The sequence below is a fragment of the Mixophyes fleayi genome, chromosome 9 (genome assembly GCF_038048845.1).
Source record: "Mixophyes fleayi isolate aMixFle1 chromosome 9, aMixFle1.hap1, whole genome shotgun sequence".
In the NCBI taxonomy this organism is placed as follows: Eukaryota; Metazoa; Chordata; class Amphibia; order Anura; family Limnodynastidae; genus Mixophyes; species Mixophyes fleayi.
The window spans coordinates 60925047-60944619 of NC_134410.1; the positions used below are offsets into that span (position 1 = coordinate 60925047).

Sequence of the window (19573 nt, forward strand, 5' to 3'; positions counted from 1 at the left end):
GAAGTGGGGAGACACTACAAGATTCTTTAAATGTCTCTAGTATGATTAGCAGGATTACTATCCATCACATCGGACAAGTGCAACATGTGTGCAATCAGATATTAACTTCCACTTGTGTTAGAATAATGATCAGTTCAAACTGACTAGTACTGGGGTTAGTTTAGAATTTAGGTGGAGGCACACTGCCCATTTAATTATTTTAAATCAATTCTTTTTACACCATGGTGGCAGACGAAAACCCATATACTGCAGATTAGTAAGAGGAACATCACAGAGGTTTCTCTTTGCAGCAACCAAAATTAAACTAGCTTCTGAATGCTTGGCTGGCACTGATAAGTAAACTACCCCAGTAATCATCAGTGAATAGTGAAAGTGGTTAATACCATTAATAAGTAAGTGGATACATTGGCATTCAATGCTTTACAAAATGTGTCTGCATTTATCTGTCAAGAAGTACCTGCAGCATGGAAATCCTAAAGATTCATGGCTATATACACCAGTGCTTTATTATGATTGACTGCAGCTATGTCCTGTGCACAACGCACTAACCACTACTGTAATGCCCGAGTGAAGATACTATCAGAGTCTCGCGAGAATCCGACGGCGGGATTTGGAGTCTCAGCCTCGCTTTCACTCATTCTCCCCGCCGGAAAGACCCGAACAGTGCTCAGATCGCCGTCGGATCCGCACTGTTCGGGTGGGCTCGAATTACGATAATCCGAGCCCGCTCATCTCTAATAGAAATAAGAAATAACTTGGACTGTTTGGAATCACAATGGGATAATTTTGGCATATTGTGTGGGAGTGTCAGTGATTCATAGACTCTAGACATCAGTTTGGCAATTTGTAGAACAGTGGTTGATATTCCACAGATGAGACCCAGGCTATGTTTAGTTGGGATAGCATTGGAGTTGAGTCTGAGTACATTTAAATACATATCTGATCTACTTATACTAGGATATAAGATCTATGCAGAACTATAATAAAATATAGTTGTGTTGGTCTAAGTCAGGCCTGTCCAACCTGTGGCCCTCCAGATGTTGTGAAACTACAAGTCCCAGTATGCCCTTCAGGCCATCAACAGGTTGTCTACTGGAAAAGCATGCTGGGGCTTGTAGTTTCACAACACCTGGAGGGCCGCAGGTTGGACAGGCCTGGTCTAAGTGAAGATATGTACTACAAACTCAGGAATACAAGACTGTTTGAGAGACTTTTGGGGTGTCCAGCTGTGCAGTTTAATTTAAGCAATTTATAGGATTTTGAATAGCGCACATAGTGACAAGGAATTAACATACAGAATGAGGTCACTTTCCCAGTTAATCTTTCGATTAACTTATTTGGATGGTGATCATTGAATTTGAGAATGTATGATCATTCTTATTTATTAGGTTTCTTTATTGGTATCTTGGGTTTTATGACAGTTGGACTTGTTAGTTTTTCTTAAAACTTGTAAAACCTTTTTTAATAAAAACTCTTGATTTAAAAAAAAAAAAAAATACAATATGTAAAAGCATTCTATGCAAACTTTATTTCACAACTTTACAAAATCACTTATCTCTCAACATAATCTTCCAGAGTTTAATATTTGTGAATCAGGACCAGTCGGTAGCTGCTAACTTTAATTGAACAACTATGGACTTCACAATTTGCTGAGCTTGCAACTTTGCTAGCATCTTTTTCTTACTTCATGACATCATAAATGATGCAGTTAATTGAAACTTCAGCCTCCATCAGACTCACAGCTTTATAAAAAATAGTCTGCTCAATGCCAGAGGTCCTCACACGAGGCTACTAACCCAACTAGTGGATTCAATGCATTTACATTTAGAGAACGAAAAGTATGACAGGCTATTGCGCCAAGTGTAATTTTAAATATAATTTACATAGGAATTTGCTACAGGATGGTCTATTGTACATATTGTATATTTGTATTATAAAGAGTGACCAGCAAGTGCTGTTAGTTGCTTGTTCCTGGCAATTTTTTAAATTAACGTTTTGCAGCAGTTGATGGATTATTAGTTATTCTGAAGAAACCAGCATCCCCAATATATACTAGAAAATCCAAGATTAAGAGCTGTAGGCGAAAAACAATTAATCAAAACTGAAGGCAACATTATAAAACACCAATGCTATGTAACAGCAAACTTCATCTATAAATTAAAGAGAAGGTTATTAGGAATATTGTCCAAGATTGTCATGTTGTACAACTCCAAGGATTGTCTGGAAAGCAGAGCTGGTATTTTCATTAGGTGTAAAATCACCATCAGATGTCCTTATTCCTCAATAACTGTAAATGTAGCATTGCTCCACAATGTGATCTGTTCAGTGGGTTAATGTTGTAACAATGCTGTACTGATCAGTTCCCAAGACTAGAGCAGGATTTGGGGGGCTTTGAGTTTATGATACAAGTATCTACATTTTAGATCATTAATCTTGGAAATAAAATATATCAGCAATAGGGTGATTATACTTTTTCACTTCATAAGGAAATAAGAGCACGTTGCAAGAGAGTCCTATTATTTTCACCAAGTTTTGCAAAATGCCCAGAATTTATAAATGAAAAAAGTCTGTACGTTCTGACAATCACACAAGACTTCCGGGCCAAGAGACGACTGTCAGCGTGACCCTGTTCTTCTGCTCCTTCAACATAGGGATCAGCTCTGCGTTACTCATTCCCATGGCGGACACACCATTTACTTCAACAATCTCATCTCCGCACCTAATCAGAAAATAGACAATAAATGTGAAGTCCCAAACTCTAGGATAATGAACTTCGCACCAACATTAAATGGGAAAATAATGACAAAAAAAAAATAGATAAATACAAAACACCAATACATAATGAATAATGTCCGTATTAAATTAGCTAGGCACCCTGTGATAATCTTATATAAAATTATACTTTGTATTATGTCTATATTAGTTTGGCCCAACTTTCTGATAAGGTAATGTTGAATATATTCTTCACTCTTAAGCTAAAGATACATGTGCTTTTGCCACTAATGCTATCATACTAGGCTGTGTTAAACTTATGTGTGACAAAATGGGTATTTTAAAAAACACAGAGGACACTAATCTTCTGGACAATATCAATATATCTTCAGCTGTGATTGCAAAGTGTTACCCTGCCCAGTGGTACTGATTATAGCGACAATTATAATTACGCCAACTAAAATGAAAATATAAAGCCAATGGCAATAATTACAATAAAAACTAAGCGCAGACTTACTATTAATACGACATAGCAGATGCCGCACATGTATCCTTCACGACTCCTATAGGTTACGAATACAGCAAATACCGCCACTTATAATTCACGTCACTAGCAATGAAAAAAATTTAAATTTGAACTTTTAAAGCGGCAATGCCATGGATCTGCTGCAAAGATTAACTAGTCTAATGGTTAGGGTTACGATCGTGGTATTGCCACTTTAAAACTCAAAATCTCAGTTTCTGCATTGCTAGTGACGTGAATTACAAGTGTCAGCATTTCCTGCGTTCGTAATCTATAGCAGCCGTGCAGGACATATATCGGGCATTTGCTCTGTCGTGTTGATAGGAAGTCTGCATTTACTTGTTATCGCGCATATTGCAATCGCCTTTATTTTATCGTAATTTCAGTTGCCATCATTGCCATTGTCCAAATAATGTACCACACCCACCCTGCCAATGTATTTGATTATGGAAAAATAATTGAAAAAGTAGTGACTAACAACAAGCACTGGAATCTGCACTTTTGTTTATTCCGGTGGAAGTCAATATCACGGCTATGTAAAAGCCGTCATCGTTGAAAACGATGCGACAATAACAATGGGTATAATCGCGATAATAAAAAATGACTACCTGCCATATAACACATAAGAACTTTTGCTGAAGCTTGAAATGATCGCTCACTGTAATATCTTAATGGGCTAAACAGCTAAACTACCAAGTTACGTCATTTACCATGGACAGAGTGAAAATGCCGCTTTTAGGGGGGTATTCAATTGTTAGCGAGATCGCTGAAATACTCGTGCTCCAAAAATATTACTGTTAATACGGTAATATTGCCCGTAAATATGGCAATATTGTGCGTAAATACCGTTAATACGGTAATATACTCGTTGGATTTCAGCTCGCAGCTCAGGGAGCTGCGAGCTGAAATTCAGCGAGATATTACCGCATTAACGGTAATATTTTTGGAGCGTGAGTATTTCAGCGATCTCGCTAACAATTGAATACCCCCCCTTAAAGCGGCAATACACGGACCCCACACCTGTATTCCATTATACATGGCGTAGGGTCCAGGTATTGCCGCTTTAAAAGCGTCATTTTCACTCTGTCCATGGTAAATGACGTAATCTGGTAGTTTAGCCGTTTAGCCCATACAGATATTTCAAGCTTCGGAAAAAGTTCTTATCTGTTATATGGTAGGTAGTAATTTTATTATTATCGCAATTATACCAGTCATTATTGTCACATCGTTTAAAACTATGTCGGGTTTTACATAGCCGTTAATCCGTACCCCACCCTTTTATTATTCACACAAAATTGCCATGGACACCTGACTTTAAACTAACTGTAATAAGCAACCACCAACACGATCCTGCTAATTCCCTGGACAGTTGAGTGGCAGTATTAGTGGCTACTTGGGTCATACATGCAAGTTACAATTTTAACATATCTGGTAATTAATGGGAAACGGGTTTCAGAAGCCCATAAAACACTAAGGGTCCATCCATTCCCGTTTGCAGGCTTGTTTCTGTCGTTGTATATACTTTTGTTTTTTGGTAGACCTGTGTTCATTGCGAATAAAGTGCTGTACGTTTTTACACTATGGAGCCATCTTTTTTCTTCTTGTTATCACTATGGTCGTTTGCAGTCCCATATTAGAAGATCTACCTTTATAAGGGAAGCATCATTATATCTACACGCTTGTTTATATATGCCCTCTGGTGAGTGCGTACCCTTGAGGGGTTCAGAGTGTCCTCTTCAACACGTGGTGTATATTTGTACTTACCAGTGCATGGGCAACTAAGGGCTATTATCTATTTCCTGATTGGACTTATTGTCTGCACTATGTTTTGTTGTTTTCTTTTTCATATGGACCTACAGAAAAGCCTGAAGTTTTGGAGAACTTTTTAGAAGATTCATCTCTTATTTCTTTGTTTTATTTGTTGTCCAGGACATTGTGCTTATATATTTAATTTTATATATTTATATTTTTATTGTTATTTTAATTTTTTTATCTTTTATTTTAATTTTTATTTTGTGCTTTAGTTATTAGTGGTTTCTTAGATTGGCGCCTGTTAGTAGATTTGGTGTTTGTTTGAATTTGTCTATAGGTTTGTGGTGTGACCTATTTATTTGCTACAAGCTGCCTTTTAGTTTGAATATTCAGTGCGCCATTTGGACGGAGTATTTTTTTTTGTGTTACTGCTAAACAAAGTGGCTTCAACTCAAAAACTTCTTCCTGCCATAATATGAAAATTACACAAAATGTGTAATTTGTTTGTTATCCAAATGTACCAGGACAAAGATGACATTATCCAAAACGTTACAACGCAGTTATCTGGTTTCAAAAAACAAACAAATATTTTATTGTACATTAAATGTCACTTACTTTAATCGTCCATCAAAAAAAGCTGGTGTAGCTGGCACTATGGTTTTAATGAAGAACGGCTGATTCCCTTTGGTCTCTTCATAACCTCCAACAATGCTGAACCCCCAGCTTTCAAAGGTACTTTTCCGTAAAGAGATGTGCTTGCACCAGTGCAGGGAGCTGTTGTGAGTGAATGGTAAATGACATTACAACTGCAAATCATTCCAATATACATTGTGCTGCACACTCCTACAAAACAACAGATACACCTTCAAAAAAGCACCATGAAAAGTAAATTCTGTTTAAAAAAATAAAATAAAATGTGTTGAATTTAAGGCAACCTGGATTTTAGTTGTAGTGGCCATTTGAAGAACTACTAATAACATTCAGAAATTCATATGTAAAAGTTCCCATACAAAGAACTTGAGATTACACAGAGATCCACTGCCTGTGTACTTCAATTATATTCCACACATCTGCTGAGCATAGAATATAACCCCCCCCCCCCCCCCCCCACACAATCACTTATGCCAAGATCCCAAAATTGTTAGATATATCTCAATGAATGTTATAAGTGATTCAATTTTAGGTTTAGTGGTTTAAAAAAGTATAATCTCAAAAACAGTAAGCATACTCTGAATTCATTACAAGCAATTTTGAACTGTTAATAAATGCATTAGTTATTAGTTAGTATGTATGCAAGTGTCTCCCCCACCCCCCACTCACTTTGCTGATGAAAGTGTCACTTAAGCTGACCACACATGTTATAAGACGGTCATTCTGCCCTGTCACTAATTGAATGAATCTTTCCTTAATTGGTCCAAACACTTGGAAGGCAGGCAGGATTGCACACATATTGTTCCCAATGAACACAGCACAATGCAAATGTGCCTCCTACAACTTCAGCCTAAGACTGTACACATGCACTGATGAGGAGGGTATTATGCTGCCTTTTATTTTCCTATCAGCTACATCAAACACGATGTAAATGGTTTTAATGTTTAGAACAACATTTTGTATGGACCACACAACATGCAATGGTTGGCCAATCTGGTCATATATAACCATAGTGGCCCACAGGATCTGCACAGTTTTCTACCAGTGTACATTTGAATTGCTGTGGCTCCATGCTGTGTGTTGTCGTCATCTGTTTAGACAGAATAAGAAGGTCACGTGGGCTCAAGGTTACTCCAATGTGAAAACTGAGAAATATAAGTAGGATGTATTTTGTAGCTCCCCCCATCCAAAAAAAAAATAAAATAAATAAAAATACAAGAATATGGCCAGAGAATGGAAGAAGCATTCCCCTCCAGAGAGAGAGGCATTGTTATTGTGTATATGGTATGTCTCTTCAATGGAATATTTATCCAACCTATTTAACGACAGGGTATCTGCCTTAAATAAAATCTTTAGTAGGATGTTCAGAAATCTACGCTCCTGGAGGAATCCATTTGAGCTCTCAATACTTCAAACCTACTCTCTACAAAATCCCCCTTAATCCCTTCCTCCCATATGCAACCCCCCCATCCTGAACTTCTCCCATCTCCCCTTATCCCAAATCCATTTAAACTTTGAAAAAACTAAAAGCCTTAGACAAATGGCTAAGTGATTAGAAACTGAGGAGCTGAATCTCTTTTCATTACTCTTCGATTCCCAGTGTCTCAACGCCTATGCTACTTATACATAATTCATCTGTTATGTTTGTTGCTATTATATTATACTCAAATGGGAATTTATTTTTATTTTTATTTACTGTATTTGCCTATGTTGATTGCTATAGAAAAAGAGATTTAAAAAAATTAAAATCACAAGAATAGTTTCTTAGATATAACTGATCCCTTGTAAAGACTGCCTTACCACAATAATACTTTACTTGCAAATACAAGTACATTGTTGGATTACTACATACACATACCTGGGAAGGCCAAGCCATTGTGCCCAAAGAGGAGACCAGATGCCCCCAGGATCTCTCATGACTTCAACACCTCCTTCTGCAGCATCTCCTGGTCTCTCGCCAACTGCTAACTCCAAGACCTTCAGGACCACCGTGTGTGAGGCAGCATTGGACTTTAGTGCAGACACTGCATCCAAATAACTCAGACCAGTCAAGTCAGTCCCATTGATACTGAGGAGCACATCACCTGTTCAGAAGAGAAGACATTTTATTCTTCACAGACATCTACTATTTGCCTAAAAATGTTTTTTCATAGATTAAAATATTTCATAACTGGTGTTATATCTGATCTCCAGCCTTTTTCAGCAAATGTTTATACTCAAAGTCTGTGTTATTCTGATAAAATTGGACAGCTAGATGGAGGATCAGCTTAAGTCAGCAGAAACTGTATAAACAGCTGTTTATTGTGATCCCACCAATAAGACTTGCAAAATATTTTTTGTTTAGTGCCTTCATCAAGAGTAAAGGCAATTCATGCTGACATGAACAAAGCCCAAAATACACAGTTTAAGAGTAAACATTGGTGGTATGTGGCCACATCCAGTAAATGTATTTTTGAATTCCAAAACCTAACAATGGTCCCATGCCACATATTCCCCTAGCTGTCTCAGTCCATGAGAGGAGCCCTGCAGCTCTGATTCCTCACTCTGATTCAAGCAGCGAAGCTTACATGGCTGGTGAGGCATAAATGGGGCGAGCAGCTGGTGGAAAATCTATGTTTCTCCAACAGAGAATTATGGGGCAGAGTTATACAGTGGGGAGTTAAATAAAATATTTTACTCTTTGCTGTGCCTTTGTCCAATCCATGTATAAATAAATGCTACACACTATTCATAGACGGAGTATTACCTTTCTTTATTCTGCCATCTCTGTACAGACACCCAACTGGTTGAACACTGGACACATAGATGGGGAGCTTGTTTTTATGATCACGACCTCCTCCTATGGTAATTCCCAGAGACTCTCTTGTCTCTTTCTTCAGAGTGACTGTCTTCTCTAGGCCAGAGCTCACCTGAGGCTGGTCCTACGTTTCAAGCAAGACATAGAAAACTATATTGTGAGTTATGGTTCAACAGGCCACATACTATGATGGAGATGAACCTACCTACATGCAGTATACTAAATGCTAACACTTAGGGGCAGATTCAATTAGCAGAACAACGCGGCTGCGCATTATTACCGTTACTACATTAATTTCTCCGCTGATTTTTGCTCGCAGCTCTTTAGAACAACACAGCGAATTGAATCTGCCCCTTAGTGCCTAGTCTTAGACCATATCATAACAGCCTTTTATTTTCCAATATCTAGTTTAAGCAGAAGTAAACAAGTTTTCCCCAAATTGTTTTTGATTTCACCATAGTTTGTCTCTGCACAAACTGTCATTTCAGATGCTTAAAATGCAAATACAGCCCTTCCATAAACCTACACTTATGTCATTCATAGAATACTGATGTTTTTCCTTCTTCTGTAAAGCACACACCTCTAAGGATTCCGCAGTTTCACCACATCCAGCCTGCTGCATTGGAATATGAAAGCATAATATTTGAAGAGTGGGCTGAACCCATATGCTGGCCTCATGCCTTAAAATAACAGCAAAATATTTACAGCTTTAGTGCTGCCATCAGAATTCTTTCCCTCAAAAAGCTTATTTTACAGAAATTCTGACACCAAGATTAACAGAATTAGTGAGTATAGATTTATATATTGGGTTTACTACATATGGCTTTTGTGGGCTGAATTTCATATAGCATGGGTGGTTCTGTATTCTGTTTTAAAACTGTGCCAGACTTACTATAAACAAATTGGAATAGCTCCGTGTAACTTTCACACATGTATGTAAAATTTTTAGAAACCAGGATATTTGAAATAGGCGTTGCTATTTGAAGACAACCAATGCTATTTAAAAAAAAATAAGTCGGTCAGTGACCCCGTATTGTACATTTGTTTCATGGTACTGGAAAATTGACTTTGGATTTGTGAATGTTACAAGGTTCCATACAAACTGTAGCTATAGGCGTCCTTTATTTTACAACTATCTGTAAACACTCGCACAACCTAAAGTTCCAAAAGTAAATGCCTGTTGATGTAAAAAGCGAAAGATTGAACAATGGGCAGTTTGTTGAAGCAGGGGCAGTATTGGTGGAGGGCAAGAATAACAGCTGTAGTAGCCAATAAAAAGCCTTCAAGGATCTTGTGCCCAATCACAAAAAATGTGTCTTGTTCTGAAAAGCTGCATGTTATATTGTATAAAACAAAAATTAAAAAGTGACCCCCTGCGCTAGATAGGCTGGTACAATCACTACACCATGTGCCTGGGGTCTGCAAGCCCCACAAAAATAGACTAATAAATATACATACACAAGTGCGTGTTCTGGTACAATATGCACTTGTGTATGTATATTTATTATGTTATATTGTCCCTTCATAATGCCAATGTACAGTTATTATAGGGTGTATGTGAGCTAGAGATTGTGTGCACACAAGCACGTCAGATCAATTCTAGCATCCCGAAATGTGTTGCACAATTAGTATGAGAAAGCTACTTTTCAGTGAAGTACGCATACTGAAAAGTGTGACGCTTTTCTGTTAGGTGCCTCAGCTTACACCATCACGTTGCCCTTTTTCTAGAATTGCATCCCCAAACATATAAGTTGATGACTTTCAAGGGACGCTACTTTTGGGTACACCAACTTTCCACCCACTACGGTAAAACTGCTAAAAAGTACCATGTACCCATTTTGAGGCAGGCTCTTGGGGTCTGAACAACTTACCCTCTGGTTTGTGGACTTCCTTCGGTATGGACGCAGACTGGGCCTCTTGCGTGCATGAACAGGGCTTTCTCCATTGCTACTGCTGCTTCCAGATGAAGTTCCTTCTTCACCGACATCCATGGGCTGCACTGTACATTGTCTGAGTACCACAAAGTTCACCCGTGCCTCACTCATCTAGAGCATGACACACAAGATAAAGTCTCATAAACAAGTCAAGTTAAGCTGGCCACACCCTGAAGTATTACAGCAGGTATCAAGCAATGGACAAGAACCACCACTAATGCCTGCTAATGATCTTATTGAAAGTGACCAAATTATTATTGGAAAATGTGGTGCGAAGATCATCACAATTAGCCTGTGTGTACAGTTATCTTCTGACCCCACTAAAAGGCTGCCAAAGCATTATGCAATTAATGTGGTCTGATTCATTAAGGAAAGTACTCATTTTTTTTTTACATGGTTTTGTCCAGTAGAAAACCTATGTTACAATGCAAGGGGTGCATATTAGTTTATTGTTTTGCACATAAGGAAAATACTGGCTTTTTTTCCTAGATCAACTTTAAATTTCAGCATGCAAATAAGCTATCAAGCATTTGTATGCTACACGAATAAACAATATTTTCCTTATGTTCAAAGTAATAAACTAATTTGCACCCCTTGCATTGCAAAATGGTTTTGTTAAGAAAACTTAAGAAAAAACTTACTCAATTTCTTGCTTAACTTTCCTTAATGAATCAGGCCCAGTGTGGGCAAATTAGACAGGGGTCATTTGGGGCGATTGGTAGGATGAGCCAGTGTGTAGTCAGGTTTACAATTTAAAGAGTAATTCTGCTCAAAACTGAATTATCACAAGTTATTCCCCATCCCCAAAGTTTTCCTGGGGATTGGTGTTCAAAAGGTTCTGCAGATTCCCTGAATCTGTGCGCAGGTGCCGCTACTCTCCTAGGTCTCAGCAGGTATGACCAAAACGCTTCCTGTCTGACAAGACCAGTTACTGCAGACCTCGCCGAATCTTTTTTACTCCTGCCGACAGTCTCTTTTCAGGTTGGCAGCATGTTATGCACGGACAACATGATGGGTGCAGGAGAGTGCAGGGGCCAGTAAAGCGGCTGCAAAACCGAGCAGGGCATTCGGGTACCCACAGAACCTTGTTTACATCGGATACCATGTAAGTAAACTGTGGATGGGGTGTAGTTTGTAATATTGCAATCAAAACTGCACGCTCTCATTTTGGGCGGAATGATTTTGTAAATAAATCAATGAACACATTTACTAGCTAATTACTTGCTACAGATAGCAGAACAATCATCCAGCGCTTGTGATACTACAGATCCAGCAATTTGCAGAATTTGAGGCGATAGGGAAAAATTGCATAAACATTGTATAGCTCACACAGGATGGACATGGTCTAAAGCAGTTCAGTTTGCAGTTGTCTAGTCTGAAATCTTTCTAGGTGACCTGGAGATTTGCTTTGCCAATCATTCTTACTCAAATTGTAGATATTTAGAATAATCTAATATTTTTCCATCTTTAGGTTTAGATTTTCTACTATTATTTTTTGTTTATCTTGGATGGGTTACACTGGAGAAGGGTTCTTACACCACGTTAGACACAATAATGACCAGGAGTTGTAACACTAAAGTGCATTTGTGGTCTGCACTGTTATACTGGTAGAGACTGACTGGCAATCTTTAGCCGAGGCTAGGGGGGGGGTGAAACTTGTCTCAGCAGCCAATTACGAACATGATATCGCCCTGCTCCCCTGTCCCTGTAAACTGGCCAAGTACAGCATTTTAGAACTGCATATTTTACATGTCTCCTTTATTGAAATTCTTACAGGATATCAAAAAATCAACTTTCTGTATGATTAACCAAACAGTGGGCAATGTCTATAGTGAGAGAAGCAGTGCAGTGTAGAGTGTATTACCTGGATAATCTGTGCTGCTGTCTCCGGGGTCCCCTGCCTCAGATCAAGTCCATTAATAGACAGGACCTTATCATTACACCTTAGCTTTCCATCCTTTGCAGCCAGACCGCCATCTAACAAATCCAGAACAAAGACCCCATGCTCCTCTGTCTTTCTGACTAGCTTGATCCCCAGAGGCTCAGACCGATCACGTTTCAGCAGAGTGACTTGGATGACCTCCTTGCTTAGATTGGCAATGGTGCTGCCCTCTGCGCGTTGGGACCTCTGAGAGAAGCCTTTCTCTTGCAGCACAGTGAGGTACAAGACAGAAGAAGGCTGGCGAAGCAATGCAATGGCCTGGCTGTGGGATACATTGCTAATGTTCATTCCATTGACCTGAGAAATTAACAACTAGTATTAGGCATAGGTAGCATTAAAAACATTTCAGGAATTTTACTTAAAAATTGAAATAAATTACTGATTAAAATATATATATCAAGACAGTTAAGGGGCTTGGAAAAAGGTTAGACAAAAGAGTTTCACATTTTTACAATCGCCAAAGCAGGAAACTTCTTAGGGATTCAATGTTTGTACTATTGACATCATTACAATTATAATTAATGCCTAATAAATCTGTAGACTATTACATCAATATTCTTTAATTATCAACACAATCTACAATTGGTGAAAGGCAGACCTATGTTGTCTCCTCATTTATAAAACCTACAAGTATATTATTACTGCAACTTATTTTACTATGCTCATATTCATGCCTTAATACAGTGGTTCCCAAACTGTGCGCCTAGGCTCCCTGGGGTGCCTTGGAGATCTCACAGGGGTGAGAATATGTTTGACACATTTGTGCACAATCTTACCCCTTGCTATGTAAAAAAAATGGGTCAACGCCAGAGACATCAGATATTTGTCTAGCCTTAACCTCATTACTGATGCTGACTGCTGTCCCCATGGACATCTATAGAGACAGCAGCACTAATCAATTTATTAAGCTGTGAAAAGCTTAGCTTTTCATGACAGAGTAACAACATCTCAGAATGACTTTTACAAACAGTCAGGAGGACCGCTGGACACTGCAGACAGGGAGGAGTTATTATGGAACTCTCCCTGTTTAATCGGCAGGTTGGTTTCTTCCTGAGGCCTAAAGCATGGAGGTGAAGGAGGAAACCTTTGCAGTCAAAACTCAGATATACTTGGCTGCTGTTGGACTCTCTCCTGGCTGCTATACATTAGCCTGGAAGGCCAAGTATTATTTTTCTTTATATTATACTGTACTTGCTATAAAGAGGAGGTATATTGTGTATTACATGAGATATAGTGAAGTGGTTACATAATTGCATATATTGTTTCTGCTCATTAGAATGTATACATATATAATTTATTTTAAAAAAAAAATCTTTCAGATACTACTGGTGACTTTGTCAGGGATCAGTGGTATTCTTAAACGGTTACTCTGTACCTTGTGTGATTCTATACTATACTTTCTTTTACGGTATTGTTCCTATTCAGTAATTATGTCTAATAAGGGGAAAACTACCAAGGCTAAGTTTTATAATGGCTCAAATTCTAAAATAAAATTACTAATGGGACAACAGGACCCGTGGGGCACTCTGCGTGGGCTGAGAGGTGGGGATTCCAGGCCGTGCAGTTGCAGGTTTCGGCTTCTATAGCCATGGAGGAACCAAGGTGGGCAATGTTTTTACAACAGTCAGTGGATTTCCTGGTGCAGCTTTTCAACCACAGGAGAGTAAACCTCAGTGGCTGAACACCCCTCTACCTCGTTTGTAGGGGTAGTCTAGATGGCAACACTGTCCCAACAAGAGGAAAATGCAGGGGTAGGTCCAAGTGGCCTTCCATCAGCATTAACTCTTCAGGCCTTTCCCATGGGGAACCAGCTTGGTCCAGTGCCTTGGTTAGTGGTATAGATAAATTAAACCGTTTTTTAGACTACCCAGGACTATCGGGGTCTAGAAACAAGAGACACAGAGTGAGCCATCCTCTCTTCTCAGTTTCTGACTCTGAGGCGTCATCAGAGGAGAACATAGAACTTCTGGATGAGTCAGATTTCCAGACACAGGTCTTCGACCTGGATGACGAATAGAAACCAGGGCATTGAGGATCTAGTTCTGGCAGTACGGCAGGCTTTAGACCCTGTGGACATTGACGAGCCTAGACCAGTTAACCAGGGGTTGTCCAAGAAGGTTAAAAAAAAACATGGTTTAATTTTCCCCTTCTTCAGAATTATGGGAGATATGTCAGCTGCTGCGGTGGCGGCTAGAAGAACCCTCTGGCTTAGGTCCTGGGAAGCTGTTGCGAAATCCAAAAAAGCCTTGGAGGTCCTTCCTTATTCGGGCTCGGTATTTGTTGGACTAGAGTTAGATAACATTATCTGCCAGCTAACAAAGGGGAAAAGTACTTTTCTTCCTGTTAATGTGCTAAAGCCTCGTACTCCAAGGTTTAGCTCCTTTCGCCAGCCCTTTTATGGAGGCCCCACCTTTAGTGGTCAGGCAAATATGGGTCTTCTGCTGCCAGATGAGGAAGGTCCTCACCTGGCAGCAGACACCAGGCCAGACTTTCTGCAAAACCGGCAGTCTGAATCACACCCTCCTCTCCTCGCAGCCGCGGGAGTGGGGGGTGGGGGGTGCGACTGTTCACAGAACAGTGGATGAAATCCTCTCCAGATCCCTGGATTCAGGGGATCATTGCATAGATCTTTTAAGTCAAACCCCTTATCGTTTTTTTTGCAACTTTCTTGCCCCTCGACCAGAACAGAAGGCAAACGATGTTGCACTGTGTAGATTCTCTTCTTTTAGTGGGAGTAATCTGCCCAGTCCCAAAGACGCCAGGGATTCTATTTAAATCTTTTTCTGGTCTCCAAACCGGACAGTTCCTTCCGTCCCATTTTGAACTTAAAGTCTCTAAATCTACACCTGAGAGTAGACAGGTTTCGAATGGAGTCTCTTCGTTCAGTGATAAATGGACTGGAGGGGGGAGAATTCCTGCAGTCTATAGATATTCGGGATGCATATCTTCATGCACCTATCTGGGAAGGGCAACCATTGCTCCACTTCACAGTAGGAGCGGCCCATTACCAATTCAGGGCGCTTCCTTTTGGCCTGGCCACAGTATTTACAAAAATCATGGCAGTAATGGCTGCCCGTCTCCGTTCTATGGGGGTGAGCATAGTGCTCTATCTCAACGACTTGCTGATCAAAGCCCCTCAGATCAGCTTCTTCGTCAGCATTTACACCTCACTATAGAGACCCTACAGTTTCACGGTTGGTTGATAAATGTCCAAAAATCTTAGTTAATACCAGTCCAGAGGATGATTTTCTGGAGGTCTCATAATTGACACCAAAAGGCAGAAAATTTTCCTTCCACAGGACAACGTTTGCTCGGTACAAGACCTAGTGACCATGCTTCTGTGCATGAGGTTACTGGGCAAGATGGTCTCGACCTTTGAGAGAATCCCCTATGGAAGGTTTCACTCAAGATGCTTCCAGGGGGATCTCCAAAAGAAGTGGTCAGGTTCATCTGTCCACTTGGAGCACCAGAGAATACTGTTTTCCCCAGAGCCTCATCTCTCTCTCAGATGGCGGAAGAGTCAAGAACAGCTAAGCATGGGCAGATCCTTTGCCCCGTGCTCCTGGGTCAACTTAACAACGGATGCCTGTCTAAAAGGCTAGGGTGCAATGACACTACATTTGCACCTTCAGGGTCTTTGGTCGGAACAAAAAAGTTTCCTTCCAATAAATATCCTGGAGGTGACGGCCATGTTGATGGCTCTCAGAGGGGCTCAGTCCCAAACATGGGGGGGGGGGGACAAGAAGTCCAAGGGCAATAGGCATATCAGCCCCGATATTTGCTTGGGCAGAACAGTTTGTCCCATCTCTGTCAGCCGTATTCATTCCAGGCATTCTAATTGGGAAGCCGACTTACTAAGTTATCACACAGCAATGCCAGGGGAATGGTCCCTTCACCCAGAGGTATGTCAGACGTAAGGTCGGAAGTGGGGCCTTCCGGATCTGGATCTTATGGCGTTCAGACACAATCGGCAGGTTCCCAAGTTCTGTGCAAGAGCAAGGGACCCGCTGGTAGTGGCGGGGGACATAATAACAATGCACTGGAATTTTTTGGCTAGGGTATCTTTCCCTCCTATTCCCATGCTTTCCCGACTACTCCGGTGGGTAAAGCAGGAAGAACTCCCAATTATACTGGTAGCTCCCCATTGGCCCCACAGGGTATGGTATGTAGACATCCTTTGCATGGCAGTAGGACAAGGACTTTGTCTGTCTCTTTGCAACAATCTCCTTCTGCAGGGTCCTTTTCAGCATCAGGACCTGCCTCGGCTGGCTTTGACAGCATGGCTGTTGAAGCCAGCCTCTGGAGGTCAAAACAGTTTTCCTCCAGGGTGGTGAATACCCCGTTACAGGCTAGAAAGCCAGTGTCAGACAACATTTACCATAGAATCTGGCGCATTTACATTAAATGGTGTGAAGACCAGGGACACAATACAAGTAAATTGAATTTGCCCTGGTTGCTAAGGTTTCTTCAAAACGGTCTTCTGTAAGGCTCTGCCTGGGTTCCTTAAAGGTCCTGGTCTTGGCCCTTTCCATCTTCTTCCAGAGGCGACTGTCAGACCTTCTGGAAGTCCATACATTTTTGCAGGGGGTCCTGCACATTCAACCATCCTATGTTCCTCCCACGGCACGCTGGAATCTGAACTTGCTATTATCTATGCTTCAGGAACCTTCTTTTGAACCCTTACAGTCAGCGGACCTTAGATGTCTGACATGGAAGGTGGTGTTCCTGCTGGCCATAGCGTCAGCTAGACGAGTGTCAGAGCTTGGGGCTCGTTCCTGGTCTTCTATGATGACAGGGCGGTGTTTCGGACTATCCCTTCCTTTCAACCGAAAGTAGTTTCCAGATTTCACATGAATCAGGAAATAGTGGTTCCAATATTCCAGGGTGCTTCCGCAGGTTCTTCCTTAGAATATTTAGATGTGGTCAGGGCGTTACGTATTTATGCCCAAACGACTTCGGATATCTGATGTACGGACTCTTTTTTTGTCCTAATTGATTCCCAAAGAAGAGGCTGGCCAGCTTCCAAGCAAACCATTGCTAGATGGCTTACCTTTACAATAAAACAGGCTTATCTTACGGCTGACCGGACTGTGCCTACCCACATTATGGCACACTCCACCAGGTCTGTGGGGGCTTCCTGGGATGCGTGTAATGGGGCCTCAGACGATCAGCTATGCTGAGCGGCCACATGGTTCTCGGTCCACATATTCACTGAATTTTATCAGTACAGTGGGTTTTGCGTCCTCAGATGCTAGCTTCGGCCATAGCATGCTACGGGCTGGACTTCCAGGACGGTCCCTCCCTTAGTGGGGCTGCTTTGGTACGTTCTCATGGCAGCAGTGTCCCCCAGATGGAATCAGAGAAAGGGATTTATCGCAAGTATAAAAATTCTCTTTTTACAATGGTATCCAGCCGAAGCCTCTCCAGTGTCGCTGGATCCCATTAGGCTGCAGGTACATAGCAAAAAGACTTTGTGGAGGAGGGGTGTCTTAGCCGGGCTCGCCGAGCAGCATGGTAAATTACCCCAATATTGTACACCTTTACGACAAGAGATCATGTGGAGTATTTTAGGAACTTAAAAAGGGTGAAATATTTTCCCATATTTTGCAAACTGCAAGTCCAGATTTGGTTTTGAATCAACGGTTGGATCGCTTGGTAACTTTAATGCCCAATCAAACGTGAATATGTATAATTTACAGGGCTGCAATAAAACAAATGTGCAGCAATCCTGATTAAAATAAATTATTTTCAAGTTGAAGGCCCAGAATGAACACAAAGGCTGTAACTAGGGCCTATTCAGAAGCCAAACAAACACATTAAAGGTTAAATAAATATTTGGTTACAATGCATACTGTGTAACAAGGCACACCAAGAAGAGGTCATTGATTCATAGAGCTTACAGATACTTAGGGAGGTGCTGGTAGCGTTCCACCTCCAGTCTTAAAGAGATACTGTTTCTTCTGAGCCTAAAAGTGGATGTAACAGCAGCATGTGTATTTTATATACATATCTGGGTTTTTATGCCATATATATGTGTACTCTACTAAGTGTCCACTTAAAAACCCTCAATGGTATTTTAAAAGACGGATTAAGGCTATAAGATAATATTTATATAACCAAAGAGGTTTCACATACAGGTATTACAAATAAGTGCAATTTCAATATATATTGAGACATTTACCACTGGCAAGGACAGTTTTTATTTATTTTTATTATATCTTAAAAGTTTCACATTAATAAATTAATCAGTTGGAAAAGTAATATATCTACATCAAGGTTTAAACCTCACATATAATAATGTCCGTTATGCAAGAAATATGCTAATGAACTCTGCTATTTACAATCTGCTTAACCTCACAACACAAAAAATAAATGTTGTAACCTATATCATTTAGGCATTTAATACCCATAGAAATGGTAGTATATAACCCTGCGCACCTTATTATGCAAAGAGTCAGATGAATACGTGACAACCAGTTTTAGGGGAAAGGTAAAAGACGAATTATTACCAGTTGTGAAACATGGACATCACTCATGTGCACAAACCTTTGTTGTGATTTTGTAGAATAATTAACCAGTGTCCAGAAAACAGACAGATATTAAATGCATGGCTTAGTAATTTATATATTATTAATTAAACAAAACAAGTATGTACTGTTTATGTTTAATTTACTTTTCTACAAATGTTCTGTACTTTTCTACAAATCTTATTAACCTGCCTACTTACATTTATTATTGGGAGCTTTGGGAACACATTTATATCTGAAAAAGGTTAAAAAAAAAACCTTAGGTTATGAGTTTAGCTGCCCACATGTGTGTCCTCTCCTGGGTGGATTCAAGTCCTCTGCCTGGCAATAACTATGGAGGCACTGGACGTGATGCAGGAAGGAGGCCATCTGGCAGTGAGCACAGAGCAGTATGTGCTATCTAGGTCTTGACAATAGCAATATGTTTGTCTCGGGTGTTCTTAAATTATTTTACTGTATAATCCCCCCCAAGACAATTGCTGGAAGACTATTCCATGTACTGGTCACAATTTTTGTAAAATAGTTCTTAAAATGTCACTTCCTTAGCATAACAGTTCCATACACTACTTGAAACAAGGATTCTCGAAGGGTAATGTTATGGTGGTACTATATGTTATGGATGGTAAACAATCTACTCCTACCACTATCGTAAGAGGCACATTTGTAACTTAATATATAATCCTCCCATCTAGATACATTCTGGGCCTTATTTAACTTTGAAGAAATATAGAAAAT

The 19573-nt window shown here is 40.2% G+C and overlaps 1 protein-coding gene across 6 annotated transcripts in view; it reads right to left on the reverse strand.

The window, feature by feature from the left end:
* Positions 1 to 1505: 1505 nt before the first annotated feature.
* The window catches only part of LOC142100691 (ligand of Numb protein X 2-like), a 51909-nt gene continuing 33841 nt past the window's right edge, over positions 1506 to 19573 (reverse strand). For all 6 annotated transcript variants that reach the window (XM_075184412.1, XM_075184413.1, XM_075184414.1 and 3 more), the window contains 6 exons: positions 12234 to 12608; positions 10307 to 10480; positions 8385 to 8559; positions 7497 to 7722; positions 5603 to 5761; positions 1506 to 2719 (listed from right to left, as the gene is read on the reverse strand). In XM_075184412.1, coding sequence (XP_075040513.1) covers positions 2584 to 2719; positions 5603 to 5761; positions 7497 to 7722; positions 8385 to 8559; positions 10307 to 10480; positions 12234 to 12608 — 1245 coding nt within the window. In that variant the 3' untranslated portion in view covers positions 1506 to 2583. The remainder of the gene's footprint in view (positions 2720 to 5602; positions 5762 to 7496; positions 7723 to 8384; positions 8560 to 10306; positions 10481 to 12233; positions 12609 to 19573) is intronic.